General features: G+C 47.4%; 1 protein-coding gene across 2 annotated transcripts in view; it reads left to right on the top strand.

Annotated features, from left to right (window-relative positions):
• The window catches only part of LOC137431838 (zinc finger protein 385D), a 237,385-nt gene that overhangs the window by 169,277 nt on the left and 52,706 nt on the right, over positions 1–15,402 (top strand). For both annotated transcript variants that reach the window (XM_068123581.2, XM_078781182.1), the window contains 2 exons: positions 12,061–12,168; positions 13,569–13,677. In XM_068123581.2, coding sequence (XP_067979682.2) covers positions 12,061–12,168; positions 13,569–13,677 — 217 coding nt within the window. The remainder of the gene's footprint in view (positions 1–12,060; positions 12,169–13,568; positions 13,678–15,402) is intronic.

Below are 15,402 nucleotides of genomic sequence, written 5' to 3'. Positions count from 1 at the left end.
TTTTCTTGACTTGGGTTTAATTTCTTAACTCAGTATATCAATCTGGTGAGTTTCTTTTACACTTTGGTGATTTATTTGTTAAAAGAACCATGTCACTGATTGTCTGTCGCAGCAAGAAGTCAACAACAGGATTATATCACAGGTGGCGTGGCAAAATGTACGGACAGGTGCATTTGATGATTGGCTTCACAGTCGGGTATACAAGGGTTGTTGCGTTCTGTATTAGTGGAAAACAACTGCTGCACGTCTCCAAAAGTTATTGCCGCTTCCTCTGGAGATGGTCTGTCAACTCGACAATGCTGTTTGTCATGGATTGGTGGCTTTACGAAATTACGGCATGAAACAGCGTGCTATTGCTCGGCAGTATGGCATCACTCAAGGTCAGGTGTCAAAGATCCTGAAACGAAATGCTCAGAGGGGTGTCCCTACTCCAATAACGAGGCCAGGACGTCCCCGCAGAACCACAAGGAGGGCCAACTGCACCGGTTAGTCCGCAATGGCCGTACCAAGTCAGCTAATCGGCCTAGGGCTGAGTGGCAGCAACTGATAAATGTGCCTGTATCCAGAAGGCTAGTCAACCAACGACTGGTTCAAGCAGGCTATCGTGCCAGGCATCCCCTGAGAAAGCCATGCCTGAGCAGACAACACTGCCAGCGCCGATTGCAGTGGGCCAGAGAGCACCATAAATGGCAGCCAGGACACTGGAATCACGTGATCTTCAGTGACGAGTCTAGATTTCTGGTCTATCGTCAAGATGGCCGCGTCCGAGTGCGCAGACAAGTGCATGAAGCCTACAACAAAGATTGTATAGTGCCAAGAGTCCAAGCTGGAGGTGGTGGGGTGACCGTTTGGGCTGCTTTTCATGCAGGAGGCAAAACTGACCTGGTTGTTCTGAATAGAAACCTGAACCAGTTCAAGTACAGGGCCATTCTGGAAGAAACATTGCTTCCATTTGCTCGTGCAGCCTTTCAAGGAAACTTTGTCTTCCAAGATGACAATGCACGGCCTCATCGTGCTCGCATGATCCAACACTTTCTTGCTGACCGTGGTGTAGAGCATATGGAGTGGCCTGCCATGTCCCCGGATATGAATCCGATAGAGAACTTGTGGGCAGAATTAACGCGTCAAATCGACCACTTGGACCAGCAGCCGACCTCTGTGCGTGAATTGCAGCAGGCTATTGTCACTGCATGGCAAGCGATTCCTGTCCAAACCTTGGCAAGTCTCGTGAACAGCATGCCTCGACGTGTACGTGCTCTCCTGAATGCTCGTGGGGGGTTACACGAAGTACTGAACTGTAATTTTACTGTCCGTAATCCCAGTCATAACTTAACTTTTGTTTTTGTTAAAAAAAATTTGGCTAATGTGCAAAATAAAGAGATACTTCTGGAAAACATACAGAAGTTTAACACAGTACTGTCCATGAATTGAGTTCGATATCAGTTTATATCACTTTCAAGGATCAATTTATTTGTTTCGAAATGTCAAATGTGGTTTTTGTTTCTTTTAAAGGTCACATTAACAAAATCTAGAATAATTTCAACATAATTCCAATGAACTTTTGGTTCTAAGACATCTTGAAAAGTAAGGTCACCCCCACAAGAAAAATATTCCATATTAAATGCCAAGTCTGTGTATATATTTTTATATATATGTATATATGTATATATATATATATATATATATATATATATATATATATATATATATATATATATATATATATATATATATGTATATATGTATGTATGTATATATATATATATATATATATATATTGTTACAGACGCGGTTGTGGATGTTGGTTTACCGAGCGGTTTGGTATGACCGCGTCTGCACAGTTTACCCGATTATACTCGAACGTTGGCCGAGTCGCGCTACGCTAAATCAATTGAGGAAAGGACACAACGGCTGGGTTAAATGACACGACACCAGGGGTACAGTTCTCAAGACCTCCGGAGGAGGTTATAATATTTCGGAACGTTGAGATTACAAGGACAAGAGGGACAGCATAGGAAGGTAGGCACTTAATCACGGTCTTATAGTAACCCCGACAGACCACAGATAAACAGGACAAGACTGACTCACACCGGGATTGATGGCAAGGAAGGGCAGGTAGTCGGTGGACAGCACAAGGTCCACCTTGGCTCAGGGACAGGATACAGCACGGTCCAGTAGATGCAGGGAGGTGTCACAGCGCTCGGAGGTGGCGTCTGGTTCTCTTCACTTCAAGTTCGGGGCGCATCTCTCATCACGTCCGGTAAGTGGCTGCGTATATCCGGCGGGGAGTGACACGCCCTCGGCTCGTTAGCTCCGCCCCAGATGGAATCGGCCCGCCGCTTCTTATTGGGTGCTGGGGGTTACCGGGCTCCGCCCTTGACGAGGGGCCGACAGTCAGCCCCTTCGTGGTAACCCCGCCGGAGCACATGGGCAATGGCGGCTAACCAAGCCGGAGTGAGGACGCACACTCCCCGCGCGCTGTTGTTGTAGTTGTTGTTGTTGTTGTTGTTGTGGTTTCATGAGGAAGATGGGAGGAGGTATGGGGAGGTCCTAAACTCACTACTGGTGCCATACAATCACATTCTGGTGCAACGAAGAGTCAGAATTAATGGAAACGAGTCCTTAACTGACATAGACTAAGAATAACTAGCAAGATGTCCGAAAGTTGTCTACGTGAGATGCGGTGGACCTGGGCACGACATTTAATGGGGGAAAAAGGGGAAGGTCGGTTCTACAGAGTGTTGTTTACAGACAATGGGACTAGGGAATGGGGGATTGGGGATAGTTGGGGAGTATTGGGGAAATAGGGGAATATTTACAAGCGGATATGGAGGCCAAATCCCATATCCGCAACATTGCACCCTTCTCTACCCTCGGGGCGACCCGACCCGATAAATTTTTACCTATTTTAGTGTGGCACTCAGATGTAGTTCCCTCTACTATTAACTCTACCCTGAGTGCGACAGTTTTACAGATATTCACAAATGAGTATATATGTCCCCCTGCGACGTTGCACCCTTCTCCTCACAGAAACACGCCCACAGGATAACCGAATCGCGGAAAGAATTCGCAAACTAAACATACAGCCGGTAGGGAGCATTATTTACACAAGACTACGCTGATATTTACACTACGATCCAGGACCTGTTTTTGGAGGAACACATGCAGATGTTATGCATAGAGAGAGCACGCATGCCAGCATCGATACACCAACCCACGAGTGCTCTGTGGCCTTACGGCCTTTAATAATGTGCAGAGCACCCCATCCAAGCACCAAAAGCACCACCCCCTACATACAGTCAGCACCATCCGGTGCACCAATAAAATGTTCAACGTCACCGGTGGTGTCGCAGCCGGCCGATGTTCTGCCGCTGGTCTTGCCTTCATGAAGTGCTTGGCCTTCTAGCTTCTTTAAAAATAAAGAAAGGCGCCAACCGCGTCCATTTCTAAATTGTGGCCGTCAGGGGGCCAACTATAAGTGGTTCACCTGGATGGCATAGGTGCCACGTTGACCCATAGGTCCATCAACGGGTGGTGCTTGCCCGCAAAAGACTGCGGTCCATGGTGGGCGGCCACAAACATTGCGGTCCATATGGTGTATCGATCCCGGCAGCAAGCAGCGAAAGTGCAGGCCCACAACTGCGGAGCCAGCGCCTCTCTCTCCTCTCTCTCTGCCCCAAAGCCAGATCCTCGGAGGTGGGAGACAAAAGAAGAAGACAAGTGAGTAAGGTGGTAAGGGCGCAAAAGTGCACGCAATACAAGATGATGCACACTGGGGGCACATGGGAACCAGGTGAGACAGGTACGTTCCTACCGTATGCCCCCCCCCCCCCACCAGGTAACCTACATGGCCCCTCCCTTACCCCTTACTGTATCCACAAAACACAACACTACCCATAAACATCTATTTTACAAATCAACAACGTCCCTACTGTCTTCCCCGTTCCTCCCATGAACCAAATTCGTCTTCTCTCCCTCCTAACCAATCAAATTTGCCATTTTCAACTCTCATCAAAATTTGCCATCTCCAACTGAACATCAAAATTTGCCATTACCAATTCATCATCAGTCCCTCCTAAGGAGGGAGAGATGGAATCACCCCAATGTCTCATCCACGTCGTGATGCGTCTCACAAATCCAACAGCAATCCTTACTTCCTGCAACACAAAACAAAGAAAACACAGGTGTGGAGTCATCATCATCACCTCAGGTAAGTGGCTGCGTATGGTGCGACAGGTTCATCAATCCTAACTATTTCCTAAATGACTTTAACAACTTTACATTACCCGGGGTCTTTCTCCTGCCAAACCATTGGCCCTCTTACACTATGGGTTCTAAAAACCAATTCCCATTGACCAAACTGTGGTGCTTTTCAATTTGGGGCCTCACTCCCCCGATTCATCTCTCGGTGCCCTCGCACAATTTCTGGGCCGCGACGTGTAGCTCTCCCAGCAGGTCTACCCACCTGCACACCTCCACCACTGCAGCTGCCTCCGAGCTTACCTGCTCCTTACCCTAACCTAACTACCTGGGGAAGGCCCTCTGGCGCTCTCCCCACTCGGTGCCCTCTCTGGCACTGGGCTACCCGGGTCCGTCCTCCGGATCCTCGGGCCCCATCCACAACTCTACCGGCTCCCAGAGCCCACCTGCGGCCTCACCTGGCCGACATCCTCACAGTGGTGGAGTGCCCAAACCAACTACACACACTAACAGGCTACACGCCCAGCCATTTCCACAACACTAATGCACCCATCCACAATACCATTCTGCAACCGCACCACAAATGCCAATATCCAACCACAATTTACCTATACCCTCTACCTAACACTTACACTACCCGCCCCGGGTACTCGTGAAAGGGGTCCACTCTTCCCCCATCCACACCTTCGCACCATGCACACCACTCCGTACCACTTACTCCAACTCTCTCCACACCAGTCATTCTCTGCTCCATGTATTCCACACACCTGTACTTGCACACCTGTGCTCTCATACTTGGTGCCACCTGCACCCTTCTCTCCCCAAGCGCATTCGCGCTGATCCACACACTCACTACTCATACACTGCTCCACACACCTGTCCAGTTGCACACCTGTGCAATCACACCTGTTCAATTCTCACACACACGGCATCATCTCAGCTAACTACTCCCTTCTGAAACTTGCGCTTCCCAGTCGTCCCTTTAAACTATTGCGCTCCCACGTCATTATCATCCACACTAGTCTACCTGCGTCCCCACTACAGGTATCAGTCACTAACTAAACTTAACGTTACCTAATGTCATCTTCGCTAGATCCCTACCAATATCCTAACCCACCCGGGCTAGTTTTCACTGCCATACACCCCATAAACTATTGCGCATTTGCCCCACATTTGTGAGGGATGACAGAGTTGCCATCCCACCACATCGGGCATCTCCCACTACCAATTTGGCACATCAAATTTCAACAAATCAAAAATTTGCCAATCACTGCCCATCATCTGCCAATCATTACTGCCAATCCCTTGCCAATCATCAAATTTTGTTTTTCTCTAATTTTGGGGCCAAAACACTATCCTCATCACACAGTCTACTCACTACTGCCTCTCAGTGCGCCAATTCCTGTCCAAAGCCCGGCTTCGTAAAGCCAAGCCATGAATGCGGGTTGTTTGGTGCCAGCGGCTGGACACGTCCCGCATTCGGTGCAGGGCAGGAGGTTTACCCGGGCCGAGATCCCTCGCACCATCTCGGCACGGAGCCATCCCATGGCCCGATCTCGACCTGCCGGAATGCCTCAACAAAAAGTGGTCGCCATGACGATCCTTCCTATCCAGCCGCCCGCTCCGCCTAGTGGAGCACGGACGCGGCCGTTCAAAGCGAGGCCCCGCACGCACCGAGGGCCCGATTCGGCTAAAAGTCGCTCTAACCGCTAACCCGTTTAACGTCGATGCTTCACCTGCATGCTTACACCCCGCAGCCCGTTCCTTGCTCACACATCCAGCCGTTCCCATGCTCCTCGTACCTTTCCTTACACACCCAGGTACCCTCATTCCACTCACAGCCTTGGTCACACACCTGACCACCGAACACTTTGGCACACATTCGTTGGTCGCACACCTCACCAACACACCTCTTCGCGCCCCCTCCTCGGTCACCTCCTCTGTGACAATCACAGGTGTGCTCTCATTCGCACACCCAACCACGTGCCTCACGACCAATTCCAGCGTGCATTCCCACTCACGCTCTACCATTCCAGGTGTGCTTCCTTTCTCACCTGCCACAACCAACTCACGCTCCTTGTCACTCTCACTACTCTCACCTCCATTCTTGACAGCGCACTCACCCTTACTCCCGACAGCGCACTCTTTCCTCATGCACCCGTCCGTTACACACCTCTCTCGCACACACCCTTGCGCACACTCTCCCGTCACACCCTCTGTAACACTCACCACAGGTGTGCATTCTTCCTTGCCTTTGACAGCGCACTCTTTCCCCATGCACCCGTCCGTTACACACCTCTCTCGCGCACACCCTTGCGCACACTCTCCCGTCACACCCTCTGTAACACTCACCACACCGCGCTTCCATGTGCTCCCTCGCACACGCGCTACGACCGACTCACTCTCGCCAGCACCCTCACTCCTTGGCACGCACTTTTTCCTCACACACCCCAGAGTCGGACTTTCTCGCACACCTCCTTTTTCGCACACCAGACCTGTCGCACACTTCACCAACGGCCTCTCACGAACACCCGGGTCCATCTCGACCCCCAAGCTTCTTAAATCACCTGGCGCATCATACGCACGACCATATTGGTCACCACTTACACCGGGTCCTCTTCCTCTTCGCTTCTCCTCCATCACCTGCGAATCCCTCATCCGGTTAATGAGCACATCATCACGATCCAAATACAGACTTTGGACCAATTCTTTTACTTCCTCCTTTATCTCTTTCTTATCCTCTCTCCGTCGCTTCTTAATTTCGCTCACCCCTTCTTCCACTTCTTCTAATTTCTGCTTCACCTCCTTCATCTCCTCGTGCGCCCCTTTAAGTTCTTCCTCTAACTCCACTTTATTTTTTTATATGTGCTCCCGCACCTCCCGCTCTTTAACCTCCATCACCTCTACCACCTTGTTCATTTTCCTCGTCAAGTCCTCATGTACCGTCTGACACTCTTTTTTAATTACCCCTACGTCCTTTTTCATCTCCTTCTGTGTCGATTTTAAACCCTCTATTACCGCTGTGTTCTTCTTTACCTGGTCCCCCAACTCCTTTTGTCCCACTGTCAGTTGTTCTACTCCCAGCGTCAACTCCTCTATACCCCCTTGTAACTTTACAGTCCCCTTTCTCACCTCCTTCTCCATGTGCTCTTTACAGTGCCTCACCTCCTCGCGCACTCCTCCGACCTCCTCATTCACACCTCTTCTGATCTCTTCTCCCATCACTTGCATCTCCTGCCCAGATGCCACCCTCATCTGCTCCATTTCCTCCCTGTGAGCATCCAGTTTGGTTTCTACCCCCATTCTGACCCCCTCTATCTGCTGCCCCATTTGTTTAACTTCCCTTTCCGCTTGGTCCCTCATGTCCCTCAATTTGCCTTCCATCCTGTTTTCTAACCCCTCTAACCCCTCTTGCATCCCTTCCATTTGATTCTCTTGAGCGGCCATTCTGTTTTCTACCCCCATTAACCCATTTCTCACCTCTTTTATCCCGTTGTCTAACCCCTCAAAATTATTGTCTAACTTCCCCAATTTCTTGTCTAACCCCTCACCGGTACCCCTCGCTTCATCCCTCATTACCCCCATTTGGTTTCCCATTACCCCCATTTGGCCCTCTAATCGCTCACTATCAGCCCTCATTTCGTCCCTCATTACCCCCATACTGTTTTTCATTTCTTCATTATTCTTGTCCATAAGGGCCTTCATTTGCATAAGAAAAAGGTTCAAATCCACCGGTGGCGCTACCACGGTCGCGGGCGTGGGCACCGTGGCCATGTGCGAGGCGCCATTTCGCGCGCCCGCCACCTCGTGCGTGATGACGCTATTTTGCGAATCTGCTACCCTCACTGCTTCGCTCCCCTCTTGTCCCTCATTTTGGTCCTGGATCGACCCTGCCTCACTCCCTACTACCGGAACCCAGCCGTCTTGGTCTGCCATAGCGCGACTTTCAAAATTCGGGTTTTTATTTTCGTAAAACAAAATCAAATTTCGCTGTTATAATTTCGAGCGCGTAAAACGCGCTCCGGATCGAATCCCACTTCCCGACACCAAATGTTACCCTAATGGTACAATTGGTGTTCCAAAATTTGGGCCTAACAAATTTAGTCCCAGGTCCGAATCCAACTCCTCGACACCAAATGTTACAGACGCGGTTGTGGATGTTGGTTTACCGAGCGGTTTGGTATGACCGCGTCTGCACAGTTTACCCGATTATACTCGAACGTTGGCCGAGTCGCGCTACGCTAAATCAATTGAGGAAAGGACACAACGGCTGGGTTAAATGACACGACACCAGGGGTACAGTTCTCAAGACCTCCGGAGGAGGTTATAATATTTCGGAACGTTGAGATTACAAGGACAAGAGGGACAGCATAGGAAGGTAGGCACTTAATCACGGTCTTATAGTAACCCTGACAGACCACAGATAAACAGGACAAGACTGACTCACACCGGGATTGATGGCAAGGAAGGGCAGGTAGTCGGTGGACAGCACAAGGTGCACCTTGGCTCAGGGACAGGATACAGCACGGTCCAGTAGATGCAGGGAGGTGTCACAGCGCTCGGAGGTGGCGTCTGGTTCTCTTCACTTCAAGTTCGGGGCGCATCTCTCGTCACGTCCGGTAAGTGGCTGCGTATATCCGGCGGGGAGTGACACGCCCTCGGCTCGTTAGCTCCGCCCCAGATGGAATCGGCCCGCCGCTTCTTATTGGGTGCTGGGGGTTACCGGGCTCCGCCCTTGACGAGGGGCCGACAGTCAGCCCCTTCGTGGTAACCCCGCCGGAGCACATGGGCAATGGCGGCTAACCAAGCCGGAGTGAGGACGCACACTCCCCGCGCGCTGTTGTTGTAGTTGTTGTTGTTGTTGTTGTTGTGGTTTCATGAGGAAGATGGGAGGAGGTATGGGGAGGTCCTAAACTCACTACTGGTGCCATACAATCACATTCTGGTGCAACGAAGAGTCAGAATTAATGGAAACGAGTCCTTAACTGACATAGACTAAGAATAACTAGCAAGATGTCCGAAAGTTGTCTACGTGAGATGCGGTGGACCTGGGCACGACATTTAATGGGGGAAAAAGGGGAAGGTCGGTTCTACAGAGTGTTGTTTACAGACAATGGGACTAGGGAATGGGGGATTGGGGATAGTTGGGGAGTATTGGGGAAATAGGGGAATATTTACAAGCGGATATGGGGGCCAAATCCCATATCCGCAACAATATATATATATATATATATATATATATATATATATATATATATATATATATACATACACACACACACACACACACACACACACACACACACACACACACTAAAGGGACGGGACATGCTTACACATTGTAAGCAATAATGGACCGTGCTTCGAACATAGGTAGATAATAAAGAGAAGCTTTATACTTAAAGGCAAGCATCACCAACATCCTGATAAGATATCCTGAGGTTTTTTTGTGGGGGAGTGAGAGGAGGGTTTCTTTTGCATTTGTGTTTTTTCATGAAAATTTTCATTTATGGGTGCTTTTTCTTTTTTTCATTTATGGAAATTTTTGTCATGTTTATTTCACAGTTTACAGTTATAGAAATTACAATTTTCAAATGCAAGGTATAGATTGAGGATTTTTTAAAAGTTTTTTTTTACATATGCATTTACGTTTTTTAACGTAAATTTCAATTTAATGGTCTTTTATTTATTCCGGTGTACCGGCTTCAATGTCCGTTGGCATGCCAAATTTCAGCTTTCTACGACACCCGGAAGGTAATGAACATTAATATCAGTCAGTCAGTCAGTGGATAGAATGAGCTTCATATATGGTATTAGATATTCAAGCACACTCGAATCTAAGCTATTCAGCCTGGGTTTGAATCTCGGACCAGATATAAACTGTCATCCCGGTGTTTCACAGACAAGCTGATTCATCAATGTTTGTGCCGTCCCACAGATGGACGTTAAACTGATGTTCCGTCTGCCAGCATTAGTTGGTGGACGTTAAAGATCCCACGGTATCCTTCACGAAGAGTAGGTGAGCCATGACCGGCACCGTGAACAAATTGCAAATTGCTGCCTTAACTATTTCTGGGAAGGCAATGGCAAACCACCCAGCATGGCACTTGCCCAGAAACTGCTTCAGCAACACCAACACTATAACGGAGTATGTATGGACATCGGATTGGATACATGTACATTGTACACACACAAAGCGAAATACTGTCCAACTCTATTTTGCAAGCAATGTGCAAATATTAACGACTAACTATGGCCAAAGCGCTTTTCATTGTGAGGCAGTTGCAGGAGAAGTACATGGAGAAGAGGAAGAAGTTGTTTCTTGGGTTTGTTGATCTGGAGAAAGCATTCGATCGGGTTCCACGCAAAGTATTGACATGGGCATTGAGGAAGTTAGGAGTGGAGGAATGGTTGATCAGAGTAGTGATGGCAATGTACAAAAGAGCACGCACAGCTGTAAGGACGAAGGACGGGAACAGTGGTGAGTTTGAGGTGAAGGTGGGAGTGCATCAGGGGTCGGTACTAAGTCCACTACTATTTGTAGCTGTGATGGAGGTGCTGGCTCAGAACGTAAAGGAGGGTTTACTGTGGGAGTTGTTGTATGCAGATGATCTGGTGTTGATTGCGGAAAGTATGGATGGACTGAAGGAAAAGATGAACACGTGGAAGGAATGTATGGAGACAAAAGGTCTGAAGGTGAATATCGGAAAGACGAAGGTGATGGCAAGTGGTAAAGCATGTGGTGAGGTGGAAAGAACTGGGAAGTGGCCCTGTGCTGTGTGTAGGAAGGGTGTCGGAGTGAACTCCATTCAGTGTACAATGTGCGCTGAGTGGGTTCATCAAAAATGTAGTGGTCTGAGAGGGTCATTAACCAGTGTGGCAGCTACATTCAAATGTAAGGTGTGCACAGAGGGAGCTTCAGACGGAGGAAATGTTGAGTTGGATCTTGGAGACGGCGTGAAGCTGGAAGGTGTGAAAACATTTTGCTACCTCGGAGACATGCTGAATGGAGGAGGTGGATCAGACTCGGCAACGGTTGCTCGAGTGAGATGTGCATGGAAGAAGTTTCGGGAATTGAGTGGCGTGCTGATGATGAGGGGAGTGTCGTTGAAGCTGAAGGGAAAGGTGTATGCTGCATGTGTGAGAAGTGTTATGATTTATGGGAGCGAGACATGGGTAATGAACGTAGAGCAGCAACGAAGGTTGGAAAGGGTGGAAATGCGAATGGTTCGACGGATGTGCGGAGTATCGTTGAGAGAGAGGAAGACAAATGATGAATTGCGAAAGATGATGGGAATAGAGCCTGTGATTGATGCTGTGAAGAGGAACAGGTTGAGATGGTTTGGTCATGTGTTGAGGAAGGATGAAATTGACTGGTTGAGAAGAGTGATGGAAATGAATGTAGAAGGAAGTAGAAGACGGGGAAGACCGAGAAAGACTTGGCTAAAGATGGTGGAAGAAGAAATGCGGGCAAGGGGGTTAACAAGGAGAGATGCAGAAAATAGGGCAAAATGGAGAAGATTGTCATGGGGACCGCAAGGCTAACCCCCGCTCTAGCAGGGATAATGGCCTTTTAAAATGCATGTTGTAACTATGGCCAAAGCAACTTCCTGAATGGAATGGTCCAATGTTCTCCCAGTTTCCCCGAAATTGCACATTAACTAAGTTCCAAGCAAATTGACCTTTCTGAGCCTCTTAAGCTTCCAGATTGAAAAACATATGACCTAATGGCTCAAAGTATTTCAAAATAAACTCTTTTTTTGAGTCCAAAAACCACATACACCTTGATGTTCTCTGCTTCTCTATGTAAAATCCATCATTTTATTAATGTCCTGCAACACCCTCCCTTTCTGCTCCCAGCTAAACACTTTGCACAGACCCCTGAGCAACACGTTGCCATGCCCTTCACCACCACGCCGTAGGCCTTTGTTCTGCTGCAACATCTGCCAGATCCGCTTCAACTCCGAGGTGGGAAATGATGTTGTCATAACAACCCTGCAACCATTACATCCATGGAATCTATATCAGTTGTCCAAATGCACCTTTGACCCTGTTCTCAGAACAGACAGGTACAGCAATTTAGAGATTTCAACTTGTTTCCAAACCTCTACTAACAACACAACTCTGACTGTGCATTATTACGTGAAAGGGCCAGCATGAAACTTTATTGCTTTCAGCAGTTTCCTGTGCTTGTACGATAGCAGAGGAGATGCAAAGTTGCCTTTGAGGATTAGTGTGTCCGATAGGAACCTAAGCTGGAGACTCCTCTGCCAGCATTGGCTGTTGGTGGATGTTAAAACTCCTGTGATGTATGCCAACACTCTGGAACAATTCAAAATTCCTGCTCTCACGTCCAGGGGCACTGCGTCGGTGGTTAGCAAGACGACTGGCACACTGTGAATTATTCCTCTGTGAATTATCACACTAAAATCAGCATTCCTGGGGGTTGTTATCTACATTGCTGGAATCCTCCTTCGTAAATACTGCACAGAACATTTGTCTCCGCTCTGTAAGTCCTCAATGCCATGATGTACTGATGGAGTTCAAACTTTCTTGTAGCTGAGGAAACAAGAAAATGCACAATATACCAGTTTAGGTTTAGCACGACTATTAAAGGCCTCATGCTTTACGAAGCTCACATACCCCATAGGACAAAATGCAAAGGAAGACTTTGTGCAGAAAATGCTATAGTTTTCCAATGCCCCCAAATGTCAATGATGTTTTCTGATCTTCAACCTCAACAATATTATATCCACACACATTTACATTTTAAGCATATCAACAATACATTGAAATTGCTTTAGTGTCCATGTGTTGTATACCTCTCCCACCCCCCCCCCCACCCCCTCCTCTGCCTTCCCATGCCTCCTCACCCCCCAAGCCCTCTCCCTACCACTAATTTCCCGTTGTCCCTGTTCTCCGCTGTTGTACTTGTGTGCTTCCCTCTCTCCCCATCTCGTCTCCCGCTCCCTTTATTGTATGTTTTGTGTGTCGGTTTTTTTTTGGTTTTTTTTGTGATTGATGTTAGCTCTTACACGAGCCTTGATCTTGTATACAAAAAATATATATATTGCCACACTTTGTATTCAGGGTCTTATAACTGAGCAATGAGTAATTTGGAACTGTGATTGAGGGATTGAGAGAGAGGCAGTGAACATTTAATTCAAACAATAAGTGACTTGGAAGACTAAGCTGTAAACATTGCCAACACAAAACTGCTTTTGAGAGTTTTATATACACAACATTCATAAATGTGATGGATTTGATATTTACACTCAATTCCCAAAATTGTATCACAAATCACTATCTTGACTAGAAGCCAGAATGTTGTGTTGGCGAAAGGTTTTCACTCATTTCTAACTTCACAGGGACAAGCGCTGGCTCATTACAAGGGAAGCAAACATGGCAAGAAACTCAAAGCTTCAGAAGAATCCAAGTGCAAGAATATAAGAAACGCCTTGAGTCCAGGGGTAGCAGGTGTTCTTCTTATTCTACACGAAATTGGTTATATACTGTACCGAACTTTCAAGTGCACGTTGTTTACCATCTGATTTTCCAGATATTCATCTATTGGAATGGATGTTTTTCCACAACTTTATACAATTATTTTAGTATCATTTTCGAACATACTTTAGTAAATCTACATGCAGTATGTATGTGTGTGTGTGTGTGTGTGTATATATATATATATATATATATATATATGTATGTATATACTGTATATATATATATATATATATATATATATATATATATATATATATATATATATATATGTATATATATATATAATTATATATATATATGTATATGTATATATATATATATAATTATATATATATATATATATATATATGTATATATATATATATATATATATATATATATATATATTTATATATATATATATATAGTTACGGTCCGCAGATTAGATGTTATTTTACCGAGCGGAGGTATAACCGCGGCCGAACAGTTGTTCCCCGACTAAACCCGATTCACCCAAACGTTGGCCGTATCACGCCACAGATACTCAATCTGGAAAACTCTAAAGCGACCGAATGCAAAGAGGAAGAAGAAGACGTACAGAAGAGTAATGGGGTTTATTATGTACACGTAAGCAAAAAGGAGCAGTCACGATTATGTCCAGGGACATGAGACGCAGGTGACACAGTGCAAATTATTAACTTATCTAACAGGCTTACTTAATAACCAGGACAGAACAAACGAAGACACAGACTCACGCGGGGAATTGCAGAGTGGATTGGCTGGAAGGAGGTGTGTGTGGCTGGAGGGGGAGGACGGCACGGAGCTGGCTGGAGCTTGATCCCGCACGGGACGTCAGGCTGGACCTCGACGGCCACTGATGCCACCGAGCCTGTCGTGTGCGCGGGATCACGGGTCGGAGCTGCTTGGTGGAGCCGACGTGCTGGTGGGGGGTCTGGCGTGACGGGTTCTCTCCTCTCTCTTTCTTGGTCCAACCACTCTTTCTCCACCGACAACTCAACGCAACCACTCAACGCAACCACTGACCACCCCTGACGACCAACTCAGCTCTTGTCATGGACCTCTCTACGCGCTCTGCTCTGACGACCCAGCTCTTTCCTTTGTACCTCACCACGCAGCTCAGCTCAGCCTTTCAGCTCATCTCTTGGACTCATCTCTCTGTGGGGAACGCCCCGCGGCGGGTTATATAGGCCCCGCCCCTCAACCTTTGAGAACCTCCCCCAAACGCTCTTCCTCCGCCCTCTCAAACCAAACCCCTCGTGCTCGGTTGGTTGTTTGGGGCTGGCTCACTCCTCCCCTCTATGACGAGGTGGAGACACGCCCTTCTCCTCCGACCCTGCCTCGTGGTCAATGGCGGCAATTGGAGGGGATGTAATTGGCAATGGCAATTGAGGCCTGGCAATGACAAAAGGGGAAATGGAGGTTTTGGGAATGGGAATGAAGGGAATCTACTCTTATTTCACTCGGTGCAATGGAGTGTCATCTTAATGGAAGACAAGGCCTTACCCTAAGACACATAATAAGATATAAGCTACTGAACAAGGGTTTTATCGGGTCCTGCAATGTGGTGTTTCATGGAATAACTACCGAGACGCCCTTTGACCTTTACACTACGGAGGTATTTACAAGGATCATGACATTTACAAAGGGTGATCTTTACAACAATTTACACTACAACAACAAAAAAAAAAAACCATT

Source organism: Myxine glutinosa, chromosome 7 (assembly GCF_964187855.1).
Source record: "Myxine glutinosa chromosome 7, kmMyxGlut1.1, whole genome shotgun sequence".
Classification (NCBI taxonomy): Eukaryota; Metazoa; Chordata; class Myxini; order Myxiniformes; family Myxinidae; genus Myxine; species Myxine glutinosa.
Note: the sequence above shows the minus strand (reverse complement) of the source record. Positions and strands in the feature narration are given on the sequence as shown.